The sequence below is a fragment of the Lagopus muta genome, chromosome 6 (genome assembly GCF_023343835.1).
Source record: "Lagopus muta isolate bLagMut1 chromosome 6, bLagMut1 primary, whole genome shotgun sequence".
NCBI lineage: Eukaryota > Metazoa > Chordata > Aves > Galliformes > Phasianidae > Lagopus > Lagopus muta.
Genome location: NC_064438.1, coordinates 27,143,025 through 27,159,176, shown reverse-complemented (window position 1 = coordinate 27,159,176; position 16,152 = coordinate 27,143,025). Strand labels below are relative to the sequence as shown.

Sequence of the window (16,152 nt, the reverse complement as noted above, 5' to 3'; positions counted from 1 at the left end):
TAAGATCAAGATGGCAGCAGTAATGGTGGGTGGGTAACACTAGCAAGGAAAGGTTATAAATAAGATCAGGATGTAATCTGTTATTTTACTTGATGCTGAACTATTTAACTATTCTAGTTAAATTGTTAAGTAGCCATCTAACTTCTTGCAAAGACTTAATGAAGTTTATTTCCTAGTTTCCCACATCCATCTGGGTTCATGCTAGATTTTTCCTTTATTCTCACAGCTTCACTATATCTATTCCTATTTTGTTAGGTTGTAAATTGAGAAGATCACTGCTTAAGAACTCCAAGGTTGAAGGAAAAAAAAGCAGAGGAATTTAAATCTACACAGAAAAAATTAGAGCTATTTACTCAGAGTGGAGACATTCACAAAATAGTACCATGATTTTTTTTCTGCAGTTAGATGTTCCCATCACTTCAGAGAAACTCAAACACCTATACAACTGCCTAGTAACTGAATTTTCCCCCTTCCCCCCACAAGCCTTCACTCATCTATGCATATCTGACTCACTGTTACTCTATGATCACTGTTTTTGACAGCAGTAAAGGTCAGCAAGCAGCTACAAATGGGAACTAATGCTTATCCTGTAATAGCTGGAACGTAAAAGACTTCTGCTGCAGCTGAGCACTCACTGCGAGTGGGGATAGTGGACACATTTTATTTCTTGCTCTATCATGCAAACAGAACAGATCACTATGGCTTCCACTTTCCAAAATGCAAAAAAAAAAAAAAAATTGTATCAGATAACAGATAAGCCTCAAACCACCCTCCTCCTCTATTAAGATAACTCACGAGCTACAAGAAATATCTGATATTGAGTCCATCAAATGCCAGATAAGAGTTTTTAAGAAAGAAATGAACAGAGTAAAATCTTTAAGGAAAACCATGCTGTTTCATTCTGAGATCTTCTAATGCACAAAACCTGACCAAAGTTTTAGTTTGAAAGCTGCAAGACTTTTCCACTGAATGATTTAAGGGCAATCCACATCTCCATAAGGAAGCACTGCCATAAAACTTCTCCCTGACAGAGAGAAGTGTCCTCAAGTGCAAGAATTGAAGGAAACAGGATATTCTGACCTCTTTTCCAACGGAAATTCCTAATTTACACCCCCCCAAAAAAAGCCTTACATAACTATTAGAAGTCAGTTAAAGGCTGCGTGAAGCTGAAAGTATACCAGAGGGGAAGACATCTGATCAGTGTTAAAGGATCCAATTCAGTCTCTCACTTAGCGCACAGCAGAAAATGCCAATTCATTACATGAAACCTTGTTTTGAACAAAAGCTCTTCACTCGACCTTGTGTGTTTTCAAATGTGTGCATTCTTGTTTTCCAGAATACAGTTATCCAAACCAGATCAGCTCAGAAGGCACTTTCTGAAGAACTCCCTTCTGAGCAGAGGGTCCATGAACACAGAAGTTAAATACTACTCCTGTATTTCATTTTCCTCCCTGGCACACACACGTTGGAATTTCAGAGTTAGAGCAGCCAATTTCAGTTTAAAATGTTTTCGTAATCTTTTCCTTACAATCTAGGTAGAATCTTCACTTTATCCAAGTCCACTTAACTGTCTTACTGATCTATGTTCAGTCCGAACATTTTCAGCTACTGGAAGGCTTTAATGTTCATTTCAATGTAGTTTTATTTTTATTCTGGAGACCAATTGAGGAAAAAATGACGAGTATTTTTCATGCCCTGCATGGTCCAAATACAACTTTTTATCTTTATTTTTATCTGAAAAAAAGTTAGAAAATTCCACTGTACTCTAAAGAAACACAAGTCATCTGTCAAATCTTCAAGTCTCTTATTTAGAAGGTACTACAGTAATAGCAAGCATTCAGTATAGCTCCACGGCTCTTGAACAATCCTTATTTGAACAAGAAAAGTACATACAGATGAAATTAAAATGCTTTTGCATAGAAGAGGATGTCTTCACTGAACTTCCTATGATTGTTCCAGTCCCACTCTCCCCTCCTATGAATAAGCAAAACTTCCCAAGATAAATTTCAGCTTGGATGGCATGGGGGGAGGGAAGTGCGTATCACACAACTAGAGAAAAGGACATTAGTATATTTCTTCAGATTGTTGCATTCTCTGAGCTGCATGGTCTCAAGAGTCATACGATAGCTAATAAGTCTGTAGTTTGGCTGACAAAAAAGCAGTGTCATTGGAAGAGGGACAAGGAACTAAGATTGCTGGGTATTTATTTTGTTTAATTATTAAATCCTATTGGCAGTACAAAAGCATCCAGAGAACTGAGCTTTTGGGAAAGGATTTCAAACACTCACTCCAAAATCTTGTACTGCAGTGGCCTGCCAAAATTTAAATTGTAATTTTAGCTGTACCTTCCACAGTCAGCGTGCACAGCTTTGCTTCCCAAGTATCCAGATAATGAGCAATCTGCTCCTGATCCCACATTCAAAGTACTTAAAGTGATTAACAGAGCCGCACGTGGATTGAGTCCGAGCTTTCCGCATGCAGCCCTCACCCAACGTGCTGTTGGTTACTCTGTTGTACATTTCAGAAGGACTGCATCTTTATTCTAATGACTGCTCACAGTGCAGAAGGTTACACGGTGCTGCTTAAGATCCTGTGCATCACAGAATTCAAGTCCTGCTCAAAATACTACATCTTAGAAGGAAAACCAAAGAACGTAAGTGCTGCCTTTAAGTAATCAGCAAATATTTTATATTGTTAACCATTCTGTAACATCACATTAAAATATATAGGTACACACTTTGAAAGGAAAAAGCTTTTTGATTATTGGCTATGTGAGGGTTCAGTAAAGCCATAAAGCTGGCCAACTGTCTTCTTCTATCAACCTAGAAGAGGTGATGGATGTGACAGCACAGCAGTTCTCTGATTTTAAGCTGTGCAGTACAGTAACTGTAAAAAGCTAATGCATAAGGGGGAGGGGGTAGGAAAGGCCTCCAGAGCCATAGTATATTTAGAATTCAGCCTTTCTCCTAGCCAAGCTGAAAGTCTTATCGCTTTAGTGATCTGGTACTAAACACATAGAATGCTTCTGGAGAAGACTCAGGTGACTTTACTGGAAAACTGGTGCTGTTTGACTCTGGATTCAGATTAAATCCTACCATTTTTGGTTGATTTTTTTTTTTTTTTTTAATAAATAATTAGACTTTAGTACAAGCATTAAGAAAACAGAAGTAGTTTCCACTAATCCCAACAAATGTAAACGGGTTCAGAGATGTCCAATCAACACAAAACTAGAGCTGACTACAGCAAAATCCAGGCTTCCTTAAATACTGCAGCTTTACATTAAGCTGAGTAAAAGAAATTGCCAGCTGCTGAGAAAGAGGGCAGTCCTGCACCGTTGCACAAGTCCACATAAAACAACAGCTCATACCATCAGAAATGATTATCAAAACCATCAGAAAGCTGTCCACTTTCTTGAAGTGTTACATTGTTTTTAGTTCTGACTAATGCTTCTTAATCACATTGAGCTACAAAGCAACATGATGAAACATTAGGCATGTCCTTCAGTTGCCAGAAGACCATAATCATATCAAAGTCACACTATGTGAATGATTACAAACAAAAAAAAATCAAATCAATCTATCCAAAGGCAAGATAGATAGCACTTCAGTAAGTAGAATTAGACAATTTTCTGTTGATAACTAAAATTACAGAATTTTTCTGTCCAGGATCATTTCACGACCTAAAAAAAAAAAAACAAAACAAAAACAAAACAAACAAAAACAAAAAACACATCAAGAGCAATGGAAGGCTCTAATTTCTTTTCCTAGGCATATACCCAAATAGGAGAAACATCAGGAAAGCCTAACATCTCATCCCTGGAAATGTTCAAAGCCAGTTGGATAGGGCTTTGGGTAGCGGAGTTTGGAACTGGATCAACTTTAAGGTCCCTTTCAACATTCTGTGATTCTACAGCTGCTGAGGCCATGATTCACATGCATCCCACTGCCCCTCTGTACCCCATGTCATCTTTGCAGCAATTATTTAGAACAGTTCAGTTGGAAGGGACCTTCATTGACTCCAGCCACCTGGCCACCTGAGTGCTAGCCAAAGGTTAAAGCCTGTTACCGAGGGCATTATCCAAACACCTTTTGGACACCAACAGGTGTGGGACATCAACCACCTCTCTCAAAAGCCTGCTCCAGTACCTGACAGTCCACACTGCAAGTAAGTAGTTCCTACTGTCCAGTCTGAACCTCCCCTAGCACAGTTTTGTGCCATTCCTGCACATCCCATCAGTGGTGACCAGACAGAAAAAACTAGCACCTCTTTCTCCGCTCTCCCTCCTCAGGAAGTTTCAGAGCAATGAGTTCACCTCTCAGTCTCACCTTCCCCACACTGTACAACCCAAGTGACCTCAGCCTTACCTTGTAAGACATGCCCTACCAGCCCTTTCACTGTTCTCCATATCAGCAATTCTTTACAGTGCCCCTGAAATGCTCCAGGAATCCCCAGTTTAAGCACAGTAAGGTTTTGCTCATTGCAACGCTTAATGGCAGAAATATCTCCCTCAGTTACTAGTAAATAAAGCTACGCTATCATTTGCCACACATAAGCAGCAAGTCCGTAAATCAATAAGGTTGAAGTCACACTCATGATTTAACTAAAGGCTTGCAGCCACAACACAAGCAGCTAATCCATTAACATCTTTAACAGCCAAAGCAAATTCCAAAAGTATTTTTGAGGAAGTAGAGGAACGCGTGGCACAACTGGGATCCTACCCTGTAGCTCAAAGTCACCCAGAACTTTAGTACAGTGTTCAAAGCAGATATGGGATTTCAGAAAAACTTTCAGATCTATATTCACAGAAGCTGCACCATGCTACCATCAACATCACAGTGACTTCCACAGGCTGGGACCCAAACATGTACTGTTATCCAAGTAAGCATTCTTGTCCCTTATATAACAAACACTAATGAACTCTAATGATGTAACTTTAAATCATCATGCATTGTGATAGTTTCTCTTCTTAGTGCATGTTTTTGTCACTACTTTCCCATATCTGGAAAACCTTCTGGTCTGACAGAGGCTACGTGTAGCTTGCCATCAGCAGTCTGACCATCAATAAGCAATCGTGAAATATCCAAGACGATTCTGGCAACCATTTGGAATACAAAGTCACCCCAATCTAACTGAAACTATCCTGGAATCACAAATATGTACCAAGAAGCAGTCACCTAAATCAAATGCTACATCTTGTGATCTTCCCAATAACTTAAAGCTTTTATCATCATAAAGGAACGTGCACCAACTTCAAAATAGATTATTACCAAAATTAAGGAAATCATCCTCGGTGGCAATTCATCATTTCAAACAGCAAAAATCACACTTCTGATGCTTCAAGAGTAAGTTTGTCTACACTGGATATGTTGAAATTATTAAGAGAATTGTTTGATGAGAAAAGCAAGAATTAAGCTGCTGAGAGAAGTCTCTCAAAATACAAGTCAAGTTGATTGATGCAGGAACAACAAAAAAAAAAAATGCAGCTGAAAGTCATCCCAACTTCCCAGAAAGATCACAAAGCTGTTCTCATTCTCAACTTACTGCTTTAAAAGAAATTTCAGACAAGCAGATTTATCACAGCTCTGGCACAGATGGCAGCTACTGAAGCCACGGGATCAGCACACAGATGCTGAGATACATTTCCTGCATAATGGGGGCTGTGCCTGCTCCCATCTCTTCTATGGTTTTGGGAGAAAGCGCTCAGTATCACAATGCTTGGTTAATTTTTTTCTTAGGACAAATAACCCTGTATAAAACTATACACAGCAGCAGAGAGAAATGGAAAGGATATTAGGTAGGTTTAAAAAAGTTTGAAACAGCTTCACTTCTAAAAATGAGATCAACTCTTTCTATTCTTCTTTACAAAAACATGGAATTCCATTTGTAAAATTGTATTTTTGCTGCTTAGTGGGGGCAGAAGTATCTCAAAGTATTCTTCTGCATATCAGAATCATTTCCCATTCTTTCCTTTTTTGACCCATAATTCACGTTGAAGATAGCAATTAATATTCAACTAAAGCAAAACATCTCCAAAAAGAAAACATCCTCTCAGAAACCTACTAATGCATACTGAATATACCAAGACTGCAGCACGAAAGCACCTGTTACACCTCTCAAAAAAGTAGTTGCACTTATTCAGGCAGGCTAAAATAAATAAAGTTTTTAAAAACATGAAGTAAACTGTCTCCCTTTGTCTTTGAATTTCCACTGTCTCAATTGCATCAATTAGAATTGCCTTCAGGTGTAACTCATATCTTCTGAAATGATAAAAAAAGAAATTAATGTACTGCATTCTATTCAACACAAGTTGTAAGATTACTGCTGTGACTTTCATCACCGTATTACTGCATTTAGAAAAGTATACAGTTCTCAGGAATTTGTTAACCACAGTAGAAGCAATGAGAACATCAGCACAAAGACTGATGCTCTGGGGAGATGCAAAAAAGAACAGAGAAGCCAGAACTGCGAGTTAAGCACCATTAGCAATACCATGCAGCACATCCACAAAATCTGGTAACTGTTGAAGTGTAGAACCTTGTAACACGAGGGAAAGTGCAGCAATGACAGCAGAGCAGCAAGGTGCTAGGCTGCAATTGAGAGTTTGCTCAAGTACAACAGCTGTAGGCACAGAAAAAAAGGAAAGAAGCTACTTACCTTCAGAAGGCCCCAGGTACACAGAGATCTCCAGCAAGATACCCTCACCTCCACTGCCAGCACTTAAATGAGGAATGGGAAGGAGAGGATCCTGGCTCCACCCCTTCTGGTCACTTGGCTGCACTGCATGCACCTGAGCTCCCCAAGGTTGGCCCTGCCTTCCTACCAGGTGCTCAATCACTGATTCAAGCCATGACTTCGCATTTCCACTACAAACCTCAAAAGCCATCTTTAATCACCTCCAAGAGTGTACTCAGGCAGTATAAAAGACATGATTTTACTATATGGACTATTTTAATCCAAATTAATCACACAGCTTCTGTCAAAAAAAAAATACTTTTATTTCACTTTCCTCTCACAGGAGAAAGACCAACTAACTGGGGCTAAATCAATAATCCACCCAGCCTAAAATACTCAGATGTCCTTAAAATACTTTCACTATCCTTTATATGAAGCATTACTCACATTCATTTCATAGCACTGACAAAGGAAATCCATTTGGGTAGAAAGTACAACACTGGAGAATTACTCAGCAAATTACATTGAAGTGCAAGAAGCAGTCATAGCAGTGCAGACTTGCAAACTGCTCTGCCAATGTACATTAACCAGACCCTGAGAAAACTTTCCTCTGTGATACCATCAGATAGAGCAAGAGGTTTACATTAAGCATTTTTCCTTCTCAGAATGGACCAACAGGAAGAATGTCATTTACAAATGGATTGGGATCCAGTACTGCAACAAGAAATGGGATAACTAACCACGTCAGCAGCACTGCTATGTAATATTCAAGTCATGGCATCCTGAGATTGGACTCAAACTAGCTGCAAACCATCCTTGCTTCTGGCCACAGTTTAAAAAAATAAAGAACAAAGAACATTTTAATTCCTAGGAACAACTGTTTATAGACCATCATTCAGCTCTATTAGCGTTTTTATGAACTGAAAAAGGCTTAACTGCACAAAACTAATAATCAAAGCTATAGCAGACTCAGGAGATTTTCAGAAAGCTAGTTTTAATTCTCAGGATACCACAGACTTACCTTGGTCCTCTTAGTAGGTGGTGAGGTGAACACCTCCAAAGAACAAGAAGGAAAGAACTACCGACTTGAACGAATCAGAACTACTGGGCTTTATTTTGAGCTCTGTCCTTACCTCTTTCTTTGACCTTGGACATATCACTTCCCTGCTAATCCGTGCCACTCTGTGGAACGTGAATAGCAGCTTTTACAAAGCATTTTGCTAAGTAGCATGAATACCCTCAGCAAAATCTTAGTGCTGTGCAAAGAACAACCATGTTTTGCTGAGCCAGCTAAGAAAAAGGAGCAAATATACTTTTGCTAGTTCTCTGCAGCATTAGTTAATGGGCATTATTCCTCTAACAATGCTGGCATATCTAGTGCTGGCAGACAAATTGAAACAGCTTGATTATTTACAGTACTTCACTGAAACCAGCAGGACTGCCCTTTTTGATCTTCAGCATTACTGACCGAACGTCTTCCCACAGCCAAAAACAAGACTCCAATCAGATGATGTTTCCTTCAGTGGGCATTTCCTACTGCTTTTTTTTTCCTTTTCCTCCTGCAGCTCCATATTTCCATGATTTAGAAGCCTCCACACTGGGAGAGGCCTACTAACAATTCTGTAGCAGATGCTCAGTGGAGCACTAACACACAGGAGAAGAGGCAAAGCTTAACAATACCACCAGATGAAAAGAGGAAAGAACCAGATGATTCTGTCAACAGATTAAAAAAAAAGATTAATTTCTTATATAAAAAGAACTGAGTCTCTTGAACCAAATGCAAGATTCATCCCCTCACAACAGAACTGAACAGCTTCCCTGGGTTATCCTCTTTCATTCTGTAGTTAGACAGCTAACACGGGAGACGGTAATTCCAGCGGAACACTCACCTCCCAGACTCGCTGCAAACTGACATTCAGCAAAAGAATTTCAGATCTCTAAAAATAAGTCGCAGGTGTGCAATCTGTTCTGTAAAGATTTTATCCACCCATTTCCTGATAACATCCAGCAACGAGAACAGGCAGCTCAGACCCTCACCTCCAAAGATTAAAATTCTAACTGAAATGAACACTGCTTCTAAAGCTTACAGGATGCTTTCTACACTGTAACTGCATTAGAATTAATTAAAAAAAAAAAATGTAAGATAACAAAAATGTCAAATAAATTAAGAAAAATGGTGGAACAAAAATAAGATGTTTAAGTTTTTGATTAAAAGGAAAACAGAAAATTGTGACAGAGTGTTTTTTGACTGAGAAAATCTCAAGGAACTACACCTCCCAGAATCCCCAAATAATCTCACAAGTTTCAGTCTCCATACAAAATGGAGTTACCTCCTAGAGCAATGAAACCCTGTTCTTTACTACGCCATCCAAAACGTTGAAAACATTGTTGAGGTACCTACTAGTTGATTCCAGATAAAACTGCAATACCTCAGATTAAAAAGGATATTTTCAAATCCTGGTATGTAATTGGGTAATTTCTCAGACTTGCATTAAGGTGTTCATCTGACTAATTTCATAGTTTCAAATGTAATACGACTTTTTAGAAGGTTCGGCATGAAGTATTGTCCTTGTGCAGCCTGCATCTGCCTGAACATAGGCAGGCATCTGAGAGCAAAGCACTATCTGATCTTCTACTACTCCAGCAGGAAATCTGACTTTAAATAAGCCAACTGTTCCTTCTCACTCCCCCATCTAACTCCCTAGCTCTCATATTGATGACTCCTGCAGCTTCAGACAGTCAACACAAGTCCAAGATAGCAGGTGGTTCTTGAAGACAAGATGCAGAAGAATTGTACAAGTAGTTATTACTAAAGCTAGGCAGTACAAATCAGTAGACCAATACAGCTGATGCTCTCATGGCAGCTCTGGAGTACTGGTAGATGTTCAGTACATGGCAGAAGTTGCCTGCAAGAATCCTTTCCAAGATCTGGCGAGCAGAAGCTGTTCCTTCTGCAGAGATGCATTACTTTCTATCCAGTTGGTGGGTGAAAACTTGTACCAAAAAAAAAAAAAAAAGCAACAAGCTTGTAATTCCTCAGCCATAAAGCTGATAACTTAATTCATTCTCAACTATCCACAGCAATAGGAAAGTTAGATACATCAGAAAACCACACAAAACACAAACAATATATACATGGTGATCCAATAATAATTAGAAATTCTCCCCCGCTCTGCTCCAAACACAGAACATCCTGGAATTATTCAACAGACATTCTCATTGATTATTCCTTTCCAATTGTTTCTTCCCAAATGAGGAAAATTCTAGCAACTTATTTAGCAGAACTTTCACTTCTCACTGAAGATTTACAGTGCAGCACAAATTACGCACTGCTGAATCATTGTGACAAGAGACTTTTTTTCTTTTTTTTTTTTTTGCTGCCAGAACAGATGCTTTCTAACACCCATATCTGAGTTTCACTGGCAATCCTGTGTGCCCGAGCACCTCTCATTGCACTGGTACATTTTCCTTTCACAACTAGCAGTCTCTAGTCTGAACGAAACAGTGAAAAGCCAAGACGTAACAGCCGTTTATTTTAGAATTAGCTTTCCTTCTAAGCCTCAAAAATGTTCAGACACTAAGCAATCAAGTCTTAACAGCCTGCTAGTGAAATAAGACAGTATTTGCTTAGGTAAGCAACTCTTAATTATTTCTTTTTCACAGATGAAGCCAGCCTTTCCTTAATTAACACAACCACTCAATCTTTCTTCTCACTTTATTAATATGCCAATACGTATTACCACTTGAAAGGGAAGAAGTTTAGATGTTAAGATTGCTTTGATTTTCCAAGAAAAAAGGGAAACTTTAGTAGCATAATACAGAAATAAATTTGAAAATTCCTAGTTTCTATTTTCATACTCAGCAATAAAAGTTAATACTTGTGGCAGTAAACATACATAGTTAGTTCTAAAGGAAAAAAAAAAGATTAAAAACCAAAAAAATCTACGGAGATTCTGCAGACTTGAAATTTATAGCATCATAATGGTTAACACCAGCTCTAGCAAATCTATTTAAGATATTAAAATTCCCATCTGTCAGACCTCTCTGCTAGATGTTACTCTCCTCAAAGCAAAGGAGGGCATGTGCCTGCATCTCAGCCACCCATTTCATAGTGCTTCTTATTAATTCAAGTCATAAATACAAATGGATTCCTACTAACACATCTAACTAAATCACTGCAGTTAACATGCAGATAGTTGATTTCTTTTATCATCTAGACAAGAAATAAGCACAGAGAAAGGCCAAAGCCAAACAGTTGCAAACTGACATCAGGATGGAGATGATCATTAAGCCACCACAGCAGTTTGCTCTAACATTCATAAATAATGGTTCTGTATGTGCATTTGACTTCAAATAAAGTTTGGAGAAAAAAAATAGGAGAAAATTGGAGAGAAAAAAAAAAATTCTACAAAAAAAAAAAAAAAAAAAAAAAGCTTCTGTCAACAATAGCTCTGTGAGGGACTGGGAGAAGTTCCCACTTAGTAGAGATTATCTCCCATAAGGAAATTAGGCTTATATCTCATACATACAGCAAAATATAGCAAAGAAAATAAAAGCTTTAGGGTGTTAATCTTTCCAAAAGACATTTTTAACCTTCAAAAAAGTAGAAAGAAGGTGCACAGTTTAAGCTCAAAAGCACTTTCCAACACACCAGAATCCACTGAGATGCCAGAAGAACTAAGACATCATACGTATGAGAACTACTACAGAAGAATACTCCAATTACAGTTTTTCAGTCACTTAAGTCACTTCTACAAAGTAACAGCATTCACATGTTTTTCTGTGGTCTGTAGCACCATACTGTAGACAACTAAACCCCTCTCGGATTAAATTAGAGGATACAGTGGTTCACAAGAAAGGATTCCTAAATTAGAGTTATTCCCCTCTCTTCTATATACTATTTCTTTCTGAAAATTGATCCCAGCTCCCTTACTGTTAATCGTATAGCACTTACTGTTGCTGGACTTCAGGTCACGGTGAATTATAGGAACAATTGCTTCCTCGTGCAAGTAGTTCATTCCCTTTGCAATCTGTACTGCCCAGTTCACTAAGATGTCAGGAGGTATCCTTTTACCAGACAACACTCTATTTAATGATCCTCCACGGGCAAACTCCATGATCAAGCAAAGATTAGGTTCCTTCAAACATACGCCCCTGAGGGCAATGATGTTGGGATGCTTTAACATTGCAAAGAGCTTGGCTTCTTGGCGGACATTCTCAATGGTCTGGCTGATGTCTTCATCAGGGTCATAACGAGCTGCCTTGACAGCAACCTCATCTCCTATCCACACAGCTCGATATACTTTTCCAAAGCCCCCTATGCCAATGATTTCCTCCAGAACAAGTTCTGAGAAGTCGATCTCCAAGACTAGGAAAAGAGGGGAGAAAAAAGAAAGAAAAAAAAAGATGTAAATGTTTAGCAACTGTGCAGCCCATATATTTACTCAAGGTCCATATTGCCCAACCTCACCCTTACCCTTATAAGATGGGCCAATTTTCTACCCAAAATTACACAAATGGAAGCAGTAGTCCCTTCTGATAATATTTCTTAAAAAATTAGTACAATAAAAAAGAACTTGTAGTATTATAAAGACTTCCATAAAGTAGTCACTCAATGGTGATGATTTCAACATCACAGCTGTGTATGATACACTTAAAAATATCATCATCTTAACATGCTGAAACACAGTTAAGGATAAATCCTAATTTCTTGCCCTCACTGATAGTGCAATATTTTGAAAACTAAAACAAGAGACAGCCACATGCTAATTTCCACTGATGTGACTACAGTGCTTGCTGTTAGGAGTTAAATGTAAATATCAAACATCTTCTCTTGAATTCAGCCGTATTTGAAAGTTTTTATTCAAATGCCACTAACAATATTTAAATCCTTCCAAAATCAAGCTTATTCCTCCACACTTTAAAAGCTTTGCAGGCTTGTTTCCCAAGAGATCTGTTTGCCAATTCTGACAGTACTGACAATTGTGTGACAAACAGATGGATCAGACTGCATACTGAGCATGCAGGGCCAGCAATAAGGAAAACAATTTTTTACTACTGCATATAGCGCATAATAAGAATGCCTGTTTTCTTTTCTCTATTGTTCCACGAACAATGGAGTCAATGACAAGTCCGAGAAGAACCAAACACGTAAGCCCGCAGCAGGACTCGCGGGCAGCGAGCGCAGCGCGGCCAGCCCGCGGCCGGACAGCGGCGGTGCTGAAGGGACAGCTCCCCCCGGGGCCGCGCCGGGAGGAAAAGGCCACGCACGGAAGCCGAACGGCGCGGGCGCCGTCAGCTGCACCCCTACACAAACAGTAACGCCCTGCTGGGCGCACAGCTGAAGCAGCCTGGGGCACACCAGCGAGATCTACGCTTCCAGGTGAAATTTAAGACACGACACTGCACGGAATTTTGAAATGAGTTCTTTTATTTGCAGGAACGATCTTTGCCATGAATGTGTGCACGTTTCTTTAATGCAGACTGGCCTTCTCATCCTCAAAAGTAGTTTAATCAGGAAAAAAGCTCACTTTTAGACAAGCTTTTTAGTTAAAGAAGTATTCTGTGTTGATTTAGTTTAACTTCACAGACTGGGTTGCACTGCTACAGTAGCACATAAAAGACTCATTTCCCCTTATCTTTCTGAACACACTAACCCCTTCTCTAAGCTCGAGTTAATATAAGACATACTATAATAAACTGTAGAGACAATGGGAACATACAGGGTGCAGGTTGTATTGCCAGAGAACTTAAGAAGTGCTATCATCGGTCTTGGACTGAAAAGGAATTAGAGCCTGTATGCCATTAACCGGTGGGGAAGTTGACAATTGCAAAGTAATCGTTGTTTAATCGGTATTCATTACACCATATGATTAAGCCACTTAGCTGAGTCTGTCATGCATAAGAGCCCACAGTGTAAATGAGGGTCCTTCAAATAGACCCATCGCTGACAGCCTGCATAGGGATGCAGGGAGAGCACGCTTGGTAGTTCTGCTTAGGGTATCGAGGTAAGGTTCCGCTGAGAGCTGTCAGGATGGCTGGAAGTGTGCAGCCACTCAATACCACAACTCTCAGTGGAAGCAATGTCTCAAGATCTTGCACTCCAACACCTTCACGATACATGAAGATAAACTTCAGGAAGCAACTAAAAATAGCTTCTGCACTGAGGTGCGCATCTCTAGAATGACCTGCATGACTGCTACAAATTACTACTCTGAATTAATTACTCCATTAAGCAAGTTAACAGTGGATCAGTACTCCAAATAGCCCTCAAGTTAGCAGTGCCAACACTAAAAGGGAGCATCACTCCTTGTGAAGGGCAGATCTGTGAAGTCAAGCTTCAAAATCCAGTTCAAAAGCAACCAACCTTTCCACCTGTCCAAATCTCACTGTTTCTTAAAAAACAAACAAAAACAAACACCACACCACCACCAGAATGCACGTTAAAAACATACTGCAGGGGAATAAATTCTATTGCATCATGAACTTATGGTTGCTTACTTGAGAAAAGAGGCAGTGCTGCCCTGTTAGGGCAACAGAAGGGTAAGATAACAAGGATAAAGGGAGATGGTGCAACTCCACAACTGTTCCTGAACTACCTTGCCTCGGAAAGTGTAATAGGACAGGAGAATACATAGTTATAAAGACTGTGCTAAAACAGCCCAAAGCATGAGAGAAGCTGAGGTTTCAAGAATCTCTGTAGAAGTGGTTCTTCCCAGCTATCACGAGGCAAAACCTACTGAGCATTTGCAGCATTTTCTGCATGAGGGAAAAAATACCCTACGCTCTTCCAGCATGAAAGCAAGCCCCACTGCTGCCCAGCAGTCTTTTCATATTTCCAAGAGTAATTCTACAAATTACTGAGCTCTCTACCTAAATGCTTTCAAGCAGATGTGGAATAAGGAAAAAAAAAAAAAAAAAAAAAAGCAGCTATTAGTTGTATTCCTTGGAGATACGTCCCAGATAGGACAAAGCATCTTCACCCCTTTTACTTTCTAGAAAAGATGAAGATTCATCTCTGCCCCCCTCCCCCCCCCCCCCAAAAAAAAAAACCCACCAACCCACAACTTTATTCTTGCCTGAATTGTCAATACTGACAGAAACAAGATTTAATAACATCCATTCCATCTTGTTTCACTTTCTGCATTTACACGTGGCAGCAAGAATAAGCAAAAATGAAATGGCTCAAAGGCTTCAAAACTGCTCTGAAATTAGGTACAAACCAACCCCTCCATACTTTCAGCATCACACCTTAACCACACAACTCTCAGGTAGGCCCAAATATCCAAACTCTGATAAAACTCATTCAGAGTTGTTATTGAGCAGCATTTGTAACTAGGGAAATGGCAAACGGGAACCTGCTAACACAAATTAACATAGGAGTAAAAGATAATAGACTTCTGGTTAGGAGCAAGGAAAATAATGAACGAGTAACGAAGGATCGTTGCAGAAAGCAACCGCTTCCCACACAGCAACGTCTCTCTCCTTAAGGACATTCTTAAAGGGGAGCCACCGGAGGCCACACGAAGCTTCAGCAGTGTGAAGGTTTATAGCCCACATAAGCACGGTATTTAACAAAGGGAAACGGCGATAACCGCGAACGCGGCGCCCGCGCTGCCGAACCCGGGAGACAGAAGACCGCCGGGCTGCCGACAGGAAAGGCCCCCAGGCAGCCCCGCGCGGCGCAGCGCCGAACCGCCTCGCGCTCCGCTCCCGGGGCCGCCCTCGCTGGGCCGTCCGTGCCGAGGGCCGGGCCTCGCCTCGCCGCGCCGCTCCCCACAGCCGCGGCCCCCGGTACCCGCGGCGCCCCCCCCGCCGCGCTCCTTACGCTGTATGGCGGGGGGCGGCGGGTAGCGGGCGCGCAGCTCCGGGCCGCCCCCTTGCACGCCGCTGCTCACGTAGTTGCTGGGGAAGATGCCGACGCGCTGGTCGATCTGCCCCGTCCACCAGCCCTCGTCGCCGGACACCTGCGAGTCCCGGGACAGCACCTGCACCACGTCTCCCGGCCGCAGGCTCAGCTCGTCCTCGCCGCACGCCTCGTACTCGAAGACGGCCGTCCAGAGCGGTCCGCCGCCCGGCGGCTCCCCGCCGCCCGCGCCCTCCTGGCTGAGCGCTGTGAGGGGCTCCATGGCGAGGCTGCTCCATAGGGGGAGGCGCCCGCGGCAGCCGAGCGCTGCGGGGGGCGGCGGGGCCGGTACCGCCGCCTATTGTTCATGCGGCCCGGCGCGGCCCGGCAGCGGGTGCCGCCGCCGCGGCCCGGCCCGGATCCGCCTCAGCCCAGCGCGGGAAGGGGTGAGGGCGGGCGGCGCGTGCCGCCGAGCCGCCGCCGCATCCCTCTCCTCCCCGCCCGCCTCCGCCTGCCGCCGCGGCCGCGCATCCCGGAGCCACCTGACTCTCTGGCAGCTTCGGCGGCGGGAGAGGAGGGGCGGCCCGGCTCCTCGCCGCGATTGGCCGTCGCTCACGCCCGTCAACGCCTCCCTC

General features: G+C 41.7%; 1 protein-coding gene across 3 annotated transcripts in view; it reads right to left on the bottom strand.

Annotated features, from left to right (window-relative positions):
• MAP3K9 (mitogen-activated protein kinase kinase kinase 9) overlaps positions 1–15,836 on the bottom strand; it is a 53,552-nt gene extending 37,716 nt beyond the window's left edge. For 2 of the 3 annotated variants that reach the window (XM_048948628.1, XM_048948627.1), the window contains exons 1-2: positions 15,500–15,836; positions 11,627–12,040 (exon numbers count right to left, since the gene is read on the bottom strand). In XM_048948628.1, coding sequence (XP_048804585.1) covers positions 11,627–12,040; positions 15,500–15,800 — 715 coding nt within the window. In that variant the 5' untranslated portion in view covers positions 15,801–15,836. Of the gene's footprint in view, positions 1–6,654; positions 6,778–11,626; positions 12,041–15,499 lie in introns of those variants that run through there. The other variant, XM_048948629.1, reaches the window with a different exon arrangement.
• Positions 15,837–16,152: the final 316 nt, after the last annotated feature.